This window comes from Drosophila persimilis, unplaced genomic scaffold, assembly GCF_003286085.1.
Source record: "Drosophila persimilis strain 14011-0111.01,24,50 unplaced genomic scaffold, DperRS2 tig00000191-arrow-pilon, whole genome shotgun sequence".
Taxonomy (NCBI): Eukaryota; Metazoa; Arthropoda; class Insecta; order Diptera; family Drosophilidae; genus Drosophila; species Drosophila persimilis.
Window position 1 is genome coordinate 13,114,211 of NW_020825298.1, and position 19,700 is coordinate 13,133,910.

At 36.0% G+C, this 19,700-nt stretch overlaps 2 protein-coding genes across 2 annotated transcripts; both read left to right on the top strand.

Moving 5' to 3' along the window:
• Window positions 1–1,362: 1,362 nt before the first annotated feature.
• Window positions 1,363–6,157, top strand: LOC6589304 (S-adenosylmethionine decarboxylase proenzyme). Its single transcript, XM_002014359.2, has 7 exons — window positions 1,363–1,466; window positions 3,119–3,205; window positions 4,480–4,648; window positions 4,706–4,981; window positions 5,041–5,133; window positions 5,493–5,648; window positions 5,964–6,157. Exons 1-7 carry the CDS (start codon window positions 1,363–1,365, stop codon window positions 6,117–6,119), a joined length of 1,041 nt encoding a protein of 346 aa, XP_002014395.1. The 3' UTR covers window positions 6,120–6,157.
• A 3,620-nt stretch (window positions 6,158–9,777) lies between these two features.
• Window positions 9,778–18,601, top strand: LOC6589303 (heart- and neural crest derivatives-expressed protein 2). The gene is made up of 4 exons (XM_002014358.2): window positions 9,778–9,862; window positions 13,947–14,146; window positions 17,308–17,463; window positions 18,464–18,601. Exons 1-4 carry the CDS (start codon window positions 9,778–9,780, stop codon window positions 18,542–18,544), a joined length of 522 nt encoding a protein of 173 aa, XP_002014394.1. The 3' UTR covers window positions 18,545–18,601.
• Window positions 18,602–19,700: the final 1,099 nt, after the last annotated feature.

Sequence of the window (19,700 nt, forward strand, 5' to 3'; positions counted from 1 at the left end):
TCGTTTCTTTTAATTTACACATTGTAAATATACTTTTTATTTACTAATTTTAAAACGTTATGAACATTTTCAATATACTTTAAAAGATTCTTTACCTAGCATTCACCTTGCTTTAGTTTTCGTGTGCTCGGGAACGCCATCTTTATTCTCTTCGTGCGTCATATGTAGGGTTGCTTTCCTCGATAAAAACTGATCGGAATTTCGACATATACCAGCATAACATTGGAAAAAAATTTCAGATTATTCACGTTCAAAATATTCAACAAGATTATATAAATTTATTCTCTATAAAATTCTCTTTGATATTTTATAGTGTTATTTGCTTATTATTATGTTCTCACGTAACTGCAACTTTTGTTCATCGATTTGATTCCACTGTCTCATCTTTACTGAACAAAAACAGCTGTCTTGGTTTAGAAAATCTAAATTTGAACCCGATACTCAGTCAAAATGTGTGTTGTTATCTCGCTCCATCCCCTCTACTCGAGAATGAATGGGAGAGAAGGAAAATGAGTAAGCGCGTTGATTGTTTCTTCTTTTTTTTCATTGTTCCTTCTGGCTATAACAATGAGCAAATTATTTGTTTTCTGCATACACTCAGCTTTACAATTGTGGATGCTATAGATTTTCATTCTTTGTGGCAAAAATTTTGAAAAAAAAACCAGATTCAGTGTGATATCATGACCAATAAACAGAACTTTATTGGGTTGGAAACGCTTTCTTCTAGCTGTTAAATACATCCAAAATTACCACATATGTAACTAATATATTACTAGACTCTTTGGGTACCGGGTATAATAAATAGAGAATGGATGATTCAAAATAAATAAAATTTCAAAAATTTGGTTAGTGATAACCATATGATTATCCATTAGAGTAAGGAAATGCAGGGAAATAAAAACCTATAGCCTTAAGAACAGAGAAAGCATTTTGAGAGAGAGCTAGAAAGATATATGCGTTCACTTCGCTTGTGCACCAATCCTAGTCTCACATGCTTAGTTAACTAAAGAAATATTTGCCAGTCGGTAAGCTAAGCTGGTTTATAGATGCACTTATCAGGTTTTCAGAATTGAATAGCTCATTGCAACAAGATGTACTTAAGATTGTACTTATACAAAATCATTTTTTAATGTTTAAGTTTAAGCATTTCAGAAGATATTATTCATTTTTTGTATAATCTCTGAGCTCGGTGTGGAATTATTCTTTTGACAGCAAACTGTATAGTCTAAGACAAGTCAAAATCAATCACAGGAGTACCATATTTTTTATTTCTATGTATATGACAAAATTAGGTCCCTCTACCTGTATTTTCTCTGAGTCCATGCCTACTGAAACACATTAGTTTATGTACATCTGTTGATTATGTCGGGGAATGAAGAACACTTTTTTGAAGGAGCCGAAAAACTCCTTGAAATTTGGTTTGAAGAAACCTCCAGTAATAACGATGATTTGCGAAACATTTCTCGGTATGTGGTGATGTAGTTATTCTTACTTATGTCATTAAATGCATTTATTTCTATATATGTATATAAGTTGACATATGCAGTATAAAGTTCACAAGCCGAACATGTCGCAAATAAACGCTCTGTGTACGCTCCCAGGGTCTTCGGCTCTGGCGTACGGCTCGCGCCGCGTCACCATGAGCCAGGCGTCCAGCCCAGCAACGTCTTTGCATGTGCTAGTGTAACACAGTGTTTTCACAAAAACATGTGATTGCATGCTTTTTTTCATTTTCAGCGCTAATGTTTTGTTTGGTCTTTGCGTTATCTTTTGGTTTCATCGTATGTTCATGTATGGGTGCACACGCATTGTTCCAATCTGCGTGTAAAGGTCATTTTCGTTTTCTCGGCTCACATGTGCCTGTTATTTTAGCATTTTCAGAGTATTATGACTTTCTGAAGAAGCTTGTCCCACGATATCATTATATTTTATATATGCTTTATTTGTTAATATACTTTTAATATAGAATACAAAAATATAATGGGCTGGTATACGTATGTAATTATACATGATATATGTAACGCATGACTAGATAATTGTCCTTTAGGGTATTGTCAGACTTTCAAAGATAGAACCTGCAATTACGTATGAGGATCTTATGGTGCAGAGAAGACAAACGACAAATGATTTAAAATTTGATTTGCTCGTATGAGCCTACAATCTGTATAGACACATTTTATACCTATTTACATATGTATATGTCATTAATGTCTATAATATATATTTTGGTATATATAATTTTCTACAATAATAATTTACAATATGTACAATATACATATGATGTGTGTACCTAGAGAAAGTAAATATTTATGTTTATGCGACTATATATTATATAAATAAAAATATATAAAAAATTTTAAATTACTTTTGAAAATACATTAATAGCTCCCTTTTTCACAAAATGCAAGATTTCTAAAGTAAACGGCAGGAAAATTGAGCTTGTGCCTTCATTCAAAAGGTTCTTTGGTCACGCAACAATACTTTTCGTTTTTGAAAAGTCCGCATTTTTGCGCATAACAGCACAAATGTGCGCATAACAACTCAGATTGCGGTCGAAATATATGTATTTGCTAAATTATGCTCGTAACAGAGCAGCTGGGTATTTTTCAATATGCATGCTGTTACTCGCAGTCCGTCATATTAAGTTCACAGATGTTGCATCTTAAAAGGTTTGATCTTCTTAAATTTCGCACTTTCTGCCGACGTTTTTTTTTCTTAAACAAGCAAATCACTCTGTATATTAGAGAAGCAACCAGGCAGTCAATCAGGTTTTTTTTTGCCAGAAACGATGAGAAAATAAAAAAATCGATGACAAAAATGTTTGAAAATGGTAGCACCTAAAAACGAAATGTTCAGAGAACGGAGCTGGGTGACTCCTGGCACGCGTTGGGTAACACTTTAGTCCCGCCCGGTGTGAAATAAGTTTGGGGGCTGGTGGGACACTGTCATTAATAAAAAATGGGTATACATATTTTAGTTATTTGGACTCCAAAATTAGCTAAAAAAGTAAGTTTGGACCTGAAATAGAAACACCGTATTTTTATATCTAGTGTACCACTCGCCTTTATTTTCTAATAAAGAATATAAAATCTAATTATATGTACGCCTTTAATTTCAGATCTGATTGGGAAAATGTCCTGAGCCAAGTCAATTGTGAAATAATAAGTTTTTCAAAAAACGATTTGATTGACGCTTTCGTGTTAAGGTAATTTTTTTACATGTTACTCATGGAATATAAAATTTTATTTGTGTAAGCATTCATATTTAGGAAATAAGTGATTTTAACCACATATAGCATATACAGACGTTACTTTAAAAAAAAAAAAATTATTATAAAAATTAACGTTACTATTTTTTTATTTTTTATTTAAAAATGTAGAAAATGTTGTATAAGTTGCTCTAACAGTGATATTATTTTACAATCAAAAATAAAAAATACAATCCTAATTAGAAAAAAAGCCAGAAACAGTGGAATAAATCTATGGATCTAAAAAGAGACTGTTTTGAGAGGTACAGCTATGCTATGGTTTTCTACATTTTTTGATATTACGATCTATCGTCTATAATATATTTATTCTATATATATGTAAAACAAGGATGTGTGTGTTTGAACCTAACTCTAGAACTGATAGAGCTATTTTTAAAGTTTTTGATTTTTTCTATAAGACTCCGTCACAAATAGCAGAATAAATATTAAAAACATTGGAAAATTCATGAAAAAAGTTGGAAATCCAAAAATGATTTTTTCTGTGGAAAGTGTTACTTAGAAAGCAGACCAATCCGGACAATTAGAAAAATCCAAATGAGTGAATGACGCATTTAATGGAAAATTGGAAACAACAAATGTTTAAGCGAACGAGGTAAATAATAAGGTAATTAATACTCACACATAACAATTTCAAAAAAAACAAAAATTTGTAGCACTTTCCACACAATTTGGCGACTTTTTGAACCAGCAGCTGATTTTTTAACCATTGCTTCTGTTTTTCCGTGGACCAGTGGCAGTGCTGCAAATAAATTGGGGTTTCATTAGAATGATTTTTTTAAATATATTAACATATAAGAAAATAAATTGCGAGTTATATAAATATAAACTTAAAACATCAGCAAATATGCTTTTTTTTAACCTCTCATACAAATTTTATTTTCATTTGAGAAAACTACAGCACGCACTTTTGACATTTTTCAGTCAATCTGCCATTTTTGCGATTTGCGATAACCAGAGCACGGCTGATATCTTCCATAATTTCCTTCCATTTTTCTCCTTTCCTTTTTGATGTCGCTCATTTCTAAGACTACCATCGTGGTATATAAGCTGACATAGCAACGAGAGATAAATGGTTGTTGGTATGTTGCGTGGGCAGGATCATGCTACCGGCCTAACAGCCCAGCCTGCTTTTGCTGTCCGACTTCGGCACGCCGAGGATAGGTTCTCTACTGAATTTCAAAATAAATTTTTGCGTATTTAATTAATTTCAGCGAAAGCAGTATGTTTGTATCAAAACGAAGATGGATACTGAAAACTTGTGGAACAACAACTCCACTTAAATGCTTAAGTCAATTGATAAAGCTTGCCAGTTTAAACGGGTACAAAATAATTACGGACCTTTTCTATTCAAGAAAAAACTTTATTCGACCAGAGGCTCAGGTTAGAAACTCTTTTATTATGTGATAGTATTTAAATTTTGAAATATTTATCCTTCAGGTGACTCCACATAAAGGATTTACGGAGGAAGTTTCTTACCTTGACACACTTTTTCCAAACGGAAGATCATATTGTTTGGGTTCTATGAACTTGGAATGTTGGTATCTTTATACCTTTAGTCGTTCTGACATGAAATTATCACCAGGACACATGATAAATGAAGGCGTCGAGTCTGATCCAGATCAAACGATTGAAATTCTTATGCAGAATCTTGATCAAAACGCTATGTCGGTCTTTAATAAAAAAAATATTCTAAGCGCAGCTGATGCTACCTCGGTATAAAGGCTTTGAACCATTTTTCATAAACAATTTAATTTTTCAGTTTTTTATTTTAGATGTCTGGAATTGATAAAATTTTGCCAAATATGCATATTGATGATTTTCTGTTTGATCCGTGCGGTTATTCTATGAATGGAATAAATGAAAAGGTAAAACAATATTGAAATAATAAATAACTATTAAGCGATGGGGTCGGAAACGCTTTCTTCCCTTTTTACATATATCCACTTTTACCAAAAATCGAATATAGCCCTTTACTCGTCAAGTACCGGGTATAATTAGCGAAACTTTGAGCGAAAGCTGTAACCGTTACTATAAGTTGGCTTAACAGAGACAAAGATTAAACAAACATATTTTTGAAAACTGTAATTCTGTAACACTATTCTCATTGTTGCGCGTGACCAAAGCAATTCGAAAAAGTATGTTTCTTTGTTATTTTTGCATTTTAAAGTATTAATTTCCTTTAACGATAACATGACGATTTATATTAATTATTGTTTTCCAACAGGGAGAATATATGACGATTCACATTACACCAGAAAATTTATTTTCTTATGTTAGTTTTGAAACTAACGTGGCAATGACTAACTACAGGAACCTTATAAATCAAGTTATCAATACATTTAAACCGGGAAAATTTATCGTTACAATTTTTGCGAACAAGGTATGTATATTTGGTAAACACAGTAAATATCTACGACAAGGCGAGGCGATCTAACAATGTTCGTCTGTTTTTAGATATTTTTTTAATGAATAAAAAAAATATATATCTATTTTTTTTTTCACATAACTGGTGTGCGCTTCAGAATCATTAGCTTTTCATTTCATCCTCCTTGCAAGGAAGCTCGATTGGTCTTTGCGTGAAATTGTATGACCCATCAATGGAACTATCAATTTCAGGGGAAATTAATTCTCGGGCCAGGAAGCCTTTTTTATTTATAAACAAACAAAAATTAAATAGTTTTTTCTTCAATTACAGTGTTCTTTGGCTTATGAGACAATGAAGGAGTTGGAAGTTGAATATTCTAAAGAGTCGCATTGGAAACGAACGGACATGCAATGCTGCAATTTTCCTTCATACAATCTGCTCTTTGCTCAATATTCTTACAATGGAAAAAATAATTGTACTATATGAAATAATGCTCAATGAATACAACATACATACAAATATAATAATTTGTTGACGATTTTAAATGAGGGTGGTTAATAATGCTATACGAAAATTATCATTCACCAACATTTTTCACACACCTATAGTTATGGTAAGGGAAAGAATATAAATTCTTGATCATCCGGAGCTGAGGGGCATATCCGTAACCGGGACATCGCCAAGGACCTTAACGTACTTGTTGGTGATGCTATCAACAATCAAGCGAAGAGCTATATTTGTCAGCTCAGAAGTCCTAATGTACTGGCGAGGTGTCTTGCGAGAACCAGATACCGGCATAGGCTGGCCAGATTAAACGCAGTCGACTGCCCAAAAGGATGATCTAAGAGGACCTCTACCCTAGAAACCCTGAAAGCTCTAACAGTAACAGCAAACAACACACTTGTATCTGAGATAATATTTTATAATCAAATACAAAGTATAATAATAAATTTAAAAAAAAAGTGAATAGCATGTCTTTGTCTGTCTGTTTAGTATCCAGACTCCTGTTTTAGTATCAGACTGTTACGAGGGTAATTAAAAATGTGAACACGCCTCTTTTTCACAATACAGAGGACGTTGGCATCCACAATTTTGAAGATATGAGAAAAAATAAGAACACAGAATCGTAGAGAATGACCATATCTATTATATTCAGAAGGAAGAATATGCTACGATAGCATAGCCACTTGCTTACTCATTCTCCCTCTGACACACACTCTGCGAAATATAAACAGATTTACAAAGAAATATGTATATCTGTTTGTCTGTTTTCTGTCCGTTCGTTTTGTTTGACCCCTAGTTCTCTACCAAAATATTGAGAGAGAAAGAGAGCATGCGGGATTCTTGGGTTCTGATACCAGTTTCGGCGTTTACGAATAAACTACGTTGTATAGATTATATACATCAAAATATTACATATATGTGTTCTGCCGGGGTATAGAGCCGTGACCATTGCCGCGGTTCACAACGTCCCGCTCGATCATTTGACTTGACTTACAAAAAACACCACCGCTGCCACACGTATAAGAAGAAGAATGGCCTACAGTTTGATTCCGTTTGAATGCTCTTATCGGTCACTGAGTTTCAAACAGGGACCATAATCATTAAAGGTTTTATTAAAAAAATACATATATTATAATGATTAATTTTAAATTGTAATAATTTACTCATAAACTGATTAATTTTGAATTATACTTTACAACTCAACCAATGATCTTTATTTTGGAGGGAGAGTCAATATGAGTCAGAGAATAAGAGTCAAAACGCCATATAGTCGTCGTCAGTAAGCCAAGACAAATAATAATAACCCATTTTTGAATTTAAAAAAATTCTATACACAAATTTGAAATTTGGAATTACACTTGTAACAGTGATTGATCTAGCTAATATGCTCTTTGAAAACTCTTCGAACAACGTTCCCGTTGTTTAGTTTAAATCATTTATTTAGATTGACCGCGAACCATGCATATGAACTTTTATCTTCGGAGTCATGGCAGAAGCTAATACTGTCCGATGCTTAAAAGAGACAAAAAATCTTTAATTTTCCTTCATAATATTGAATAATTAATGATGTTTTAATATGTTTGATATGTTTTAATGATTTTATTTGCGTAACTTTACTTTATACACACTTTTCAGTACAAGCTCTTAGATGTGATGGCGGCAGGAAAAACAAAGCAAATCCCCATCAAATTGCTGCTCTAAAAATAAACCTGTGTTTGATGCTGTTGTATAAAAACAATGAATATGTACACAATCTTCAAGATTCCATCTGAGAGCTGCATTACAAACAGCTTGTGCTTGCTCTTTACCTGTCGAATTTGGCTGTTGCGGCACAGCAATGAGTTGTTCAGTGTTTTTAAAAGCGATTACAATTGGAAGATGTTCCTCCTTACAGCATGGACTATTAGAGCTGATAAAAGTTTTCTATTCCAACGAAGACTGATAATTTCTGGCATATTATTATTGAAATTGAAAAATTAAGTCAAATAAGGATTACAAATTAGATTTGACGAGAGTATAATAAAGAGTTCCAGAAACCTAAAAGTAAAATGTATGTAAATTCAAAAGTTTTAACACGAATCGTAATTAAAAACAAAATTTTTCCAATTATTAGGATATACATTAGGGAAAAATAGAGAGTAAGCGAGAGTAATTTTAGTCTCGAAAAATAAGGGAAACTCTAATTTAGATACATCAATAATGGGCCATAAAGGGCCTTTTATAATCGGGGTTATCTTTTTATTTAGGAAATAACTGCACTTAATGCTAAAAGTTCGCTGTTGCGCTTGCTCTAAGCACGTGCCGATACCACCCTCAAAACTCTGCAGCACCCAAACACTTGATTCGAGCAAACAGCATCGCCAGCTGCCTGAGCTCCACAAACGCACCCCTTCTCTCTGAAACTCTGAAACATCAACTGTTACTTTACTTCGAAATCAGCTGCAGCCCAAGCGGCCACTTTATTTTATCCAAACTGAGGGTGCACAGAATACTTGAATATAAATCAAAAACCACTTTATTCCAGTCAGACTGCACAAGTATTCATGCAAGACCACTCAAAACGAGAGCGAGAATGTCATACACAGTACTCCTAGAGTAAAAGGGTATGTTGTATGCTTGAAGATGTATGCAACAGTCAGAAGGAACCATCAATAGCAGAGTGAATAAATCCATAGCTATCTGTATGAATACCTGCATCTGGTAGAGAAACCTATTTTTGTGTGAATACTTTTTAAATAGAATAGAAACCTAATTTTGTGTAAAGACTTTTTACAATATTAGCCAGATCAAGTTGATTTCCTTTCGACTACGTTATTTTCGACAATATTAAAGTAAACTTATTAACTAAAATTAATATTTAAAAATGTGAAATATACAATATACAATATACATATGTTATACAATAACATTTCCTTTTTTTTATTTATATACTTATTGTTTGATTTTATGGAGGCTATGTACGATAAAAGCATTTGCGACTTCTTCATTCCAAATTATTGTGTTTCTATTATAATCTTTTTAATTTATCGAGACATTCATGAAGCTTTTTGGCTTATACATACCTATGAATAAAGCGAAAACTTTTTATATAATATTTTGTTTTTGAAAAGTATAAATTATATTTAATATTTGTTTTTAAAGTAGTTTCATTTTTTCTTCTTTCAGTCTAAGTTGTTATTTGAGACATCGAGGAATTTTTTAGGTATTTTCATTTTTTATTAGTGCAAAAACTAAAATCCCTACTATCGGGTATCTTATCGTCGGTAGAGTTTATCGCGTTCTTGCTTATGAACAGATACATACAAATAGATACACATACATGCGTGAAAATTATGTATGTTTTGTGTATATTTAAATTTACATACTTCACTTGTAGAACTTGCGATTGGTCTTATGGGATAATAGAGTATAACAGCGCCTGCCATTGGTTGATTTTGGGGGTGGATATATACACATACGCTTGTTCAAGCTCTAGCTTCGACCAATTCGCATGCAAAGAAAACATTTTGTGCTCCTCTCAGTTGCATATTAACCAGCAGACAAGTTTTCTGTTTAGTTTCAACCGCAACAAAAAAAAACCCCAATAAACGCTAAAGTAAAATACATCTCAATCGAGCTGAAAGCAATTTTTTTAAAAAAAATGTCAAAATATTCCAACTGTGTCGGTCAAAAATCAATTTACTACAGCACAGTATACAACGGACCTGCTGTTTTGGATATAAAATGTAAATTATAAGAAAATGTTTAATGTGACCTAAAACAGCAAAATGCTCTTTTAAATATTTTCCCCAATCGGTTTTACCAGTACGAAAATCTAAAAAGTAGAATAATGCGTGTCTATGGAAATACTTCTTGTTGAATAATTCGAACTTGGTTGTGAAACCTTTCACCAAATAATTCTACGCTCACGCAATTATCCTATTTCCATCTGTTTTTTTTAATCTGTTTATGGCTGACCGTTTGCTGGACCAGCGGTTGGCAAACAGTGTTTTGCGTATGTGGGAGTGCGTGTGCTCGATATATATAGGCTTTGAAAGGAGATAGATAGGATCTTTCTTTTCGCTCTATCTCTCTGTCTCTAACACAATACACGACAACAAGGCAGTATATATAAAATCGAACGATTTAACAACAATATTTTAAATGTAATTACACGTTAGCGACGAAATTTCAGCTTTTTCCAAAAAAGACAAATTTATTTGTGGGCTAATGCGGTGAGGGAGGATTTCGAAAGGACAGCCAACGCAGACCGCGATCTCTTTCAATTTTTCTTGCACTTGTAATGAGAGATGGAAAAAACATAGAGAGAAAAATTGGGAAAATTGACCATAGTTTAGTTCAAATGTTAATTCGACAGTGCCATCAGCTTAAGAGACTAGGCAATGAGTGTCACAAACACCAAGTCCAGCCGAATTGTACTTTCAAAGTATAGTTCTTCTGGTTCTCAGCCGCTCTACTCCGGTTTTTACTTACTTTTGCTTTATAAACCATAACGGTCCGATTGTCGCAAATTTTGTTCATCTATGTTTTGTTTTTCTCGTGGGCCTGTTAAGAGCTCATGTTTTACTCGCACAAAAACCTCTATTATTTCACAGATATTTTCTTGTTATGTATCTATAACCAAATCGGTGTGCGACAGCAACACGAAAACGTAAAGTGTTGTTGCCTGACCAATTATTTCAGAGAAAATTTTGATGTTGGGTAAAATAAGCTATATATGTAATATGCTGAACAGATTTTAAATCTTTAGGCCTAAATGTACTTGCTTGTGAAATGTTTTTCGAAAGATCGTTGAATAGGCACCTACAGGCTATAGTGATCCGATCTGGATGGTTATGGCATGTGAACATACTGCGTCCAAGAAAAATAAAAGTAAGGGCAGTGTAACGAATTGGCAGAGTATGCGGAGATCTCAACAGTTAAACTAATGCTTTGCAAAACGGCTTGACTGAGATGGAGCGGGAATCCGTATATGAGAGGCACATACTAAGCAAAATGACGGGAACTATTTAGTAATTAGTAATTACATGCCGGAAAAACAGAAAATATTGAAAACCACAAGTATTGCAAAATAGACGTGCAACTACAATTTGCAACACCGAAGCGTGGAAGGGCCCGCTACTAGTTATTTTTATTTTGAGTTAATTTTTATTTAATTAGCTAGCATTTCGAAAAGCAATTCGACTTTAGCCAATAATATAAAAAAGCTATATGGATTCGCCACGTGGAAACTCTTCTAACAACTCGTAATCCTCCAATTTTAAACCTGCTATCTATATTATAGCTTTAAACCATAGCTGAAATTCACCTTTCAAACCGCTTGTTGGCCCTCTCAGCCAAATCTTTTGTTAACTGCTCAACGTTTAAATCTCCGAATTGAACCATTCTTAAATCCCACTGCTAACGCCAGCTGTTATGTTTTTGCTACACTTATTCCTGGACTTTAAATTTTGAATGTGAGAATGGATTTCAGGATCACTTCAATTTTCTTGATGCGCAACACATACCATTTGATTGATGTTTGAATTTGAATGCATGAAAATGTGAACATTCTTTATCTATAGCACCAATCAGCACTTGCGGATGAGCGGATTATTTTATATCTGGAGCGTGCACGAATGCGAGACGAAGAAGTGAAGTGGATTCGATCGCCTCCTCGCATGTTTGTTGCTTTAATCCTTTGCCGGTGGAGCTGGGTGGCTTGCATCGCCCTAGCATTGCTCACTGTATGACACAAAAAATTGACCAAAGTGCGTTCTTAGTGATGAAAATCGGTATGCCATCTACAGTCCACCACGACACCAAGTAGGGCATGGCATCTTTTTCATGACTTCCTGAACAACTTTGACCCACGGTTTATTGCTGCAGACGATCTCAAAGCTAAACAAACATAAAGGGTTCTCGGAATATCAACTTCAAAGGAAAATGACTTACCGGTAGAGGACTCGAGCCTACTTACTGACCCACTTGCTGCCCTAAAATTCCTCATATACTGAATAGTGCTGTCTCTAAGTGGATAGATAGGCACAAGATCGTCACCAGCAACGTGCTCGAGTTGTGTTCCGACCACTGTGCTGTTAAGCTCCTGGTAAATATGCTAGCCAGCACCAACTCGGCAAAAAGGAGATTGTTGAGACGCAACACCAACATCGAGCGGTACCAGATTTGACGGCAGAACAATTTGAGCCCGATGGTTAAGATTGCAAATGGTTATGAAGTGGATGACGTTGTTTAGCATTTTAACATACCAATCCACTGTGCACCGTCGCAACACAACACGTGACGGCTAGCCAAAGGAATCAAAAAGCCTGTCAAAAGGAAGAACCCTCTAAAGACGACCAAAGGATCCTGGTAACGTTCCTTTCTGTGAGCGAAAGGGTAGCAGACCAGCAGAACAACAGGAGGCTAAGGAGACAGCCGAGTTGCTGGAAGTAAATTAAGCAAGGCTTCCACAGGGTTTGGCACACCGGTCTGGTTTACAAGTTAAAGACTATGTTACCCGCACTACAGAGTGCTAAATCCTACACTGTGAGCAGAAACTTCTATGTGAAGTGCGGAGACGAAAGATCTAGCATAAGAGCTGACAGAGCCGGAGTTCCTTCCTATATACCCTCTACACTGCTGACATATCAGTCATATCGGATGCTTGACTATTGGCTGCCAAATATGATAACTCGTCTCAGACTGCCTGTAACATCCTCCAAATGTAGCTTGACACCATAAACACCTGGCTAAAAATGTGGAATATGATGGTCAGCTCCGAGAAGTCCACCCAACCGTCCAGGCCCCCCAAGTCCAACTCCATGAAGCTATCATTCCTAGCAGCGACACAGCCAAACAATTAGGACTGGTGCTTGACAGAAGTCGGAAAAAGATCTACTCTGCGGCTGCGCATCAAGATACTTATCTCTAAGACCATAATGAAACCCTTGTGGACCTATGGGATTCCAAAAATTTCAAAAAAGACGGTTTATAACGATCTTCAACGCACATGTGTTCCATTCCAACAATGTAATCCACGAAGAACTCGGAGTCCCTTGGGTTCATCAAGAGATTTCCAGGCTAACCAAAGCCTATATGGAGCGCCTAGACAGACAAAAACCCCTTTTACCATCAACCTAACAGCGGCCGCCTACGCTGGAGCTACAACATCGCTATGGCTGAATCCCTCAACTGCACTTCCCCATAAGCCCTCTTTAACCGTCCTTCACCCTTTAGCTATGCAGAAAATACAATGTAAATGTTAATGTAATCTAAATATTACAAATATAAATATAAATTTTACAAAATACCATCTATTTCTTTAATGTCGTCCTGAAATTGACTTGCCCTGTCAACGTTTCGTGTCAGCGTTTCGAGTCTGCACTCGAGCTCTGTCAATATCAGCGAAATATCCCCATCTTCAAATCGGTCCGCTTAAAATAGGCAACAGCATTTTGATGCTTCGAACCAACCAATTTTTTATACCCGATGCTCAAAATGAGTTTAGGGGTATATCAGATTTTAGCGGAAAGTGAATGTGTGGAACGACAAGAAGGAATGGTTTCCCACCCCATAAAGTGTATATATCCTAGATCAGCATCAATAGCCGAGTCGATGATCCTAGAGATCTAGATCCTAGAGACTATAAGAGGTAGAGCAAGATACTATGGAAGATACTAGAAAACTAAAATGAAGGAAGTAGAGTACAGCCACGACCATCAATTTGGACATGACTTAATTTTCTTATTAAAAATGTTTAATGTTTTTTAGTATTTAATTTTATAGATAAAAAAAATTTATACATTATATATATAAATATGTTTTCAGGCTCTAAAAACAATGTTCAGGAGCAACGATATATCCCATTAAATCCCTATGGTCTAATGGCAACTCCAAATGTTCGGACCATAAAAAAACGAAATACAGCGAATAAAAAAGAGCGAAGACGAACACAAAGTATAAACAATGCTTTTTCATACCTTCGTGAAAAAATTCCAAATGTTCCATCAGATACGAAATTATCAAAGGTAAATAAAAAAAAACAGCAAGTACTAAAAATTTTTGTATATATGTTTTTTGTTATTTTTATTATTCGAAGGGTTTGGGCGGAGATTAAACATCAAAACTTCTATTTTCAAAACTTCGTTTTCGTATTATTTTTTCTGCATGAAAATCTCAATTCTCCATGTCAGTCTGACTATGTCTCTTTTTCTTTCAAATCAGCCAGAATGAAGAAATTATGCTTTTTAGAACCATCGGGTATCCAAACCTTCGATGGTTTTGCTACCCTATTTTTGTATCTTGTTTTTATTTTTATTATTATTCCATTTACTGCTATCAACTGAAAACAATTTTGCATATTCAGGTATTCGCACAAATTATTAGAAATCGCAGAAAATTACGAACAGAATAAAACCAATTGACTAAGCAACTAAGCACGAATTGCAATTTGTGTGCTCCGGATTTCGCAAATCGTAAAATTCCTACGATTTAAAACAGGTTTCTAATGAGCTCGCTATTAAGAAAAGACAACTTCTTTTCAACTTCTTCATATAATGCGATACACAAAATGAAAGCCATTTAAAATCGATAAAAGTTGTGGAGCACACAAAATTTCAGTTCGTACGATCATTTGTAAAATCTAGTGGAAAACGTCGGTGACCCCATACAGTATATATATTCTTAGAATTTTGAAGATACGAGAAAAACGAAGAGCTATAGAGAATGACCATATCAGATCTATCAGACGAATTTGGATCAGATCGGAATATTATTATATTCATAATGAAAATATCAATTTGCAGAGGCTACGCAACACCCTGCCATCCGCTTACTCTATCTCTCCCTCACACACTTCCTCGTTCAGTGTGAAGTGGCGAAATGGACCACGATATAATGGCTGGAGAGCCAGATTTAGCAGAGTAAGAACCATTAGCAAAAATATTGTAAGTTATAAAATATTCGAAAATTCGAATAAAACAGATCACACATACCCACCAAGTCAGCAAAATTGGTTTTGGAAATTTTGCTAATCCAGCTTAACTGGAAAGCCAACTGGACCCATATATATCTCTCGCTCTCACTGCATGCTTTTTCCATAAGACTGTGCATGTTTTTGCAGCTATTTAATTAGTGGTGAGTCTATACAGCTCTGCCGACCATTTCTTCCATCGACATGGCCATATCGATCACGATATTTTGCAGGTGATGGTTCTCCGCCATCACCTGTTTTGCTCGAAGTCGTCGTGTCCTACCTGGCTAGTTTGTCGGCGGCATCATTCCCTTCGATATCCCTGTGTCAGGGGACCTATATAAAGAAGAGATCTAACTGCTTTACGATCTCGTTGAGAGACCAACGACAGTCATTTAAAGTCGTTGAGTTTGACTGCGCGAGAAGACGCACACTAAGTGCTCGACTATCGGACGTTGGGAGGCATCCGCTGGGAACAGTCTACAACGATCTGCGCGCCTGGAGCAGTAACTGATGTTAAGCTCGTTACAGTAGACTCCTCCCACGCGACCATTCAGTGTAAATATGAACCACATTTGCCGGTCCTGCTTCGCTCGTCTCCCAGTTCTCCCAAAGTGAAAATGATACCTGGAAAGCCGTCGAAAGGTGATCACTAGGGTGATCATACAGTAATCTGTCCTCGCTGGTAAGTCTCGAGTGTCCAAGCGGGGATGTTTTCCACAGTCTGGATCGTTTAGGCTCACCGTCCGGGAATCAACCCCCAAGTCCGTCAGTGTAACTGTGATGGCGGTCGGGAGGATATTGTTAAAGGTGCCTTTTTTGGCTAGGAATACTACCAGTCCTACTCGGTCCTACTGATCGACGTGATCGTGTGAAGCCGTCTCGGTGGATCATCTCTTCCGATAGGCATGGTGAAATTCTGAGATAAGTCGTGGCAGAATACTTGGTATGGGATGCAGACCTAAAAGCCATTCCATAATTTTCAGAATGAAGGATGAGAGACTTATGAGTCAGAAGACTTTGGGGCAGTGCACGAGGGCTTACCTGCCTTCGTTATGAGAACAACTTTGTTGTGAAGCCAGGTGTCGGACTGTCCGTGTGAGAAGACTACCTCGTAGATCGTTTCAAGACAGTTAATAAATTGTTGTCTAGAGTGGATCAGTTGGGCAGGGATGATGCCATCTGTTTCAGCTGTCTTGTGGGGCTTGAAGCTTTTTTTGTTCTTGAGGCAACAGAAGGCGGCTCAATGTAATTAGGTCTGTTTTCATCGCAGCCAGAGAAGTGTGCTGAGGAGAAAGTTTAGCGACTCGATTCTGGATATTGTCCAAGACTTTCTTCAGATAGCCCAGGGTGGATGTTGTCTTCGAGAGAACTCTACTCTGGTACGAAGCTTCTGAATTTCTCTCAATTTCGCTGGAGAACTTACGCCATGAGGCGCGTTGGGCTTTCCTAAGTTCTTTGTTGTTAATTGACAGACTGGCCTTGGCGCAATTGTGGAGGAGGTCCGGGTTGGCTATGACCCGAGCTCTTCTTACCTTCGAGCCTCACTGCAGGTTTGTCTTAATTTCTGAAATTTGGGAGTAGTAATAGGTGCAAGTATTTTTGCAAGAAAGCAGGTAGCAAGTACGTATGGCCTATAGTCTTGAGTCTTCAGACCGGAGACCCTGTTTCCAAGAATCCAGGTCTCCTAAATGACTAGTCCTCGGCTCCACCTTTGGGTAGGTGGACCAGGAGAGCAGCACATACTGTCTAACAATTGCGGAGGTTTATCTGCAGGAGTGTCAATGATATTCCCGAGGTTCACCTCCACCATTGTTTTATCTGGACCGGTCCAACTTCTTACCGACACCGATAAGGTTGAGACCCTAGCTAGTTCCCTCCTATCGGGCACGTAGTCGTCCAGGTTGTCGTCCGACACCACAGACGCTACGGCCGACGCCGCAGATTCAACCTCCCCATTTAAGGTCTCCGGGGGCTCTAGGTCTAGCTCTACTTCCGGTTGCCTGCCCTTTGCGTCGGACTTGTACGAACCTATGGTTACTTTTTGTAGCCATAGTCTACAATTCCGTCCAATCCAAATTTAAAGTACATAAAATAAAGTATGGAATTAAATATAGTGCACTTAAATAAACCATTATTTTTTAATATAATTTAAAATCAAACTTTATATCGAATGTACGACACTTATTAAATTACAATTAAATTATATTTTAACAGATTAAAACATTAAAATTGGCAATTTTGTACATAAACTACTTAGAGGATGTTCTGGATGGAAATCAGGAGGAAAAAGGCGTATTTCTGGCAGAGCTTAATCCGGCACATCGCACAATATGTAGCGATCAGAATAAGTGTCTGAAGAGTGATTTTCAAGTAAGACTAATTTATAACAATGATTATATCCAGTATTAAAAGACTACAGGGGTCTCAAAATTGAATTTGAGTATCCCCATATATATACATATATATTCTGGATTTGCATCAACAGACAAGTTGATATCGCCATGTCTGTCTGTTCGTCTTGATGACTGCCTAGATATTATAGAATAGGGGAGCAATAGCAACCAAATTTTGTCTGCAGTACCCACTGAAACAAGTGAATCTTTTTTTTTTCGATTTTGATACATTAATATAGATGCTTATCTTAAAGAAGCTATCTCCCTGGCATAAGATAAATTAAAATTCTCCACCTTGACAAACAGAGTAAAAAGCTGTTCCTTCGCATAATCTCCGCTTATCGATGGAAATTGTAACGGCACGGTCCCTGCTGCAAGTCTACGGCGATATGAATGTTATGAGGCCGCAAATCCAGCGGTAGTATTTCCTGCAGAAAATTTAGAAGAGGAAATTTTCCGGCATAATCGACGCCTTCAGCGTACTTTTTGCTCCCTGGCCATTAGAATGTAGCTAGAATGTCCATTTCCATAGCAGCAGCCAGGTTAAGGAACGCTTCTAGCGAGAAGATGACTGCAAAGAGTACGTCGCTTAAAAGACGGGAAGGACCGAGAACCGCAAGCCAAAAGCCATGTGCAATCTCTATAGTCGGTGTATAAATTATGCATGACCTGATATAGGCGATAACACTAGTTAAAATTCAGGCAACGGAACTAACAAACGAACGGCACGTGATGGACAAATTTTATTGTTAAATACCTTTTGTTGTTTTCATTATTCTATGATGACAGTAAAAATATAAAATAAAAATGGTCTGTTGTCAAAAGGTTCTGCTGCAATATAACAATTATATAAAGGCAAATATTCACATTATTTACTACAGTTAAAAATCATATGTATTTGTCAAAATCATACGTATTTAAGAGAATAAAGAAAATAAACACAGAAATAAAAAAATTAATTTTTGTTTTATTTACAGAATGTTCGAGTACCCACTAATGGACGAACAGGTTGGCCACAGGATGTTTGGGCATCTGAACTTAATCCCGATCAAAACTAAACTTGACTATACTACATTAAAGAAAAATAATAAAAAGCATATACATTTTTTATTGAATACTCGGTGACATATTCGCATAATAACCATTTCTCACAGAGCACATCTAGCGGGAACGGTGGGAATTTTTGGTCCACCATCCATACAAAAACAGCTGAGATAAAATTGTGCCATTGTAACTTAGCAAGTTAATATGTATTAATAACCGATTGTTTTAACTATGATTCAACAACAAAACATATTGTTGCTAAAACTGTTGTTGGCGTTGAACACAAAGCAAACAAACCTAAATGAATTCGACGAGGAATAGTTTTTTGAGATGATAAATTTATTTAACACAAAACTGAATAGAAGGGTTTTTGACGGTTGAAAATAATAGTTGTAATCCAAGTGAAATTGTAAGTATATATGTTCTGCTCTATGTTATGGATGCGGAAAGATCCCAGGAATCAGTTTAGCTTCTCAAAAAGATGACATCCATGGACCTTCATGGACTGGACCATTTCCATACATACATAGGAATTTTTGCGAGTCTACGAGCAAGCTCTGCATTTTGGCAAACCACTTCATCCTGCCGCCTGTTGTTATCTTCTTTGGCTCAATGTGTATTAATATTTTTGTGAAATAAAAATATCAAAAAAAAAAACAATATATTTCGTAAACTTATTCATAATACTTTTTCTTATGAATCGCAGTGAATTACGATACTTCTCCGTAAATGTCAAATATTTGGGGATTTGCGTTTGATAACTATCGACTATTTATAGTTTTGAAACTTGCGGATTAGAAACATCCAGGGTGATAGCCTGTGGGAGCCTCGTAACTTACGAGAACAGGCATTTATTTCTTGCCAACGTTTTGCTAACCAAATCGAGCTGGGTAAGCTGTTAGCACGAAAACGATAATTGTTGTTGTCCTGACCAATTATTTTTTTTCCTTTTGCGATTAAGATTCGTTTTGTTATATAAAAAGACGTTTACTTTTAATTACGGCGAGGAAAATGTTTCCGTTTTGAAAATGGCAAAAATCTTGCGTTTTGTGAAAACGGAATCTAAAATTGTTGCGTATTATCGGAACATTTTTGTGAAAGTGAAAACCGGAGCGTACCTGAATATGTTATATAATTAATAGATTTATAATTATTATTATATAAAAAACA

Bases quoted from the DNA above. Each gene is read 5' to 3' on its own strand.
- LOC6589304 (XM_002014359.2), top strand. From the start codon at position 1,363: ATGTCGGGGAATGAAGAACACTTTTTTGAAGGAGCCGAAAAACTCCTT. The intron at 4,649-4,705 runs GTTAGAAACTCT...TTTATCCTTCAG, and splicing joins TTATTCGACCAGAGGCTCAG to GTGACTCCACATAAAGGATT. The intron at 4,982-5,040 runs GTATAAAGGCTT...TTTTTATTTTAG, and splicing joins GCGCAGCTGATGCTACCTCG to ATGTCTGGAATTGATAAAAT.
- LOC6589303 (XM_002014358.2), top strand. From the start codon at position 9,778: ATGTCAAAATATTCCAACTGTGTCGGTCAAAAATCAATTTACTACAGC. The intron at 9,863-13,946 runs GTAAATTATAAG...ATATGTTTTCAG, and splicing joins TGCTGTTTTGGATATAAAAT to GCTCTAAAAACAATGTTCAG. The intron at 14,147-17,307 runs GTAAATAAAAAA...ATATTTTAACAG, and splicing joins CAGATACGAAATTATCAAAG to ATTAAAACATTAAAATTGGC.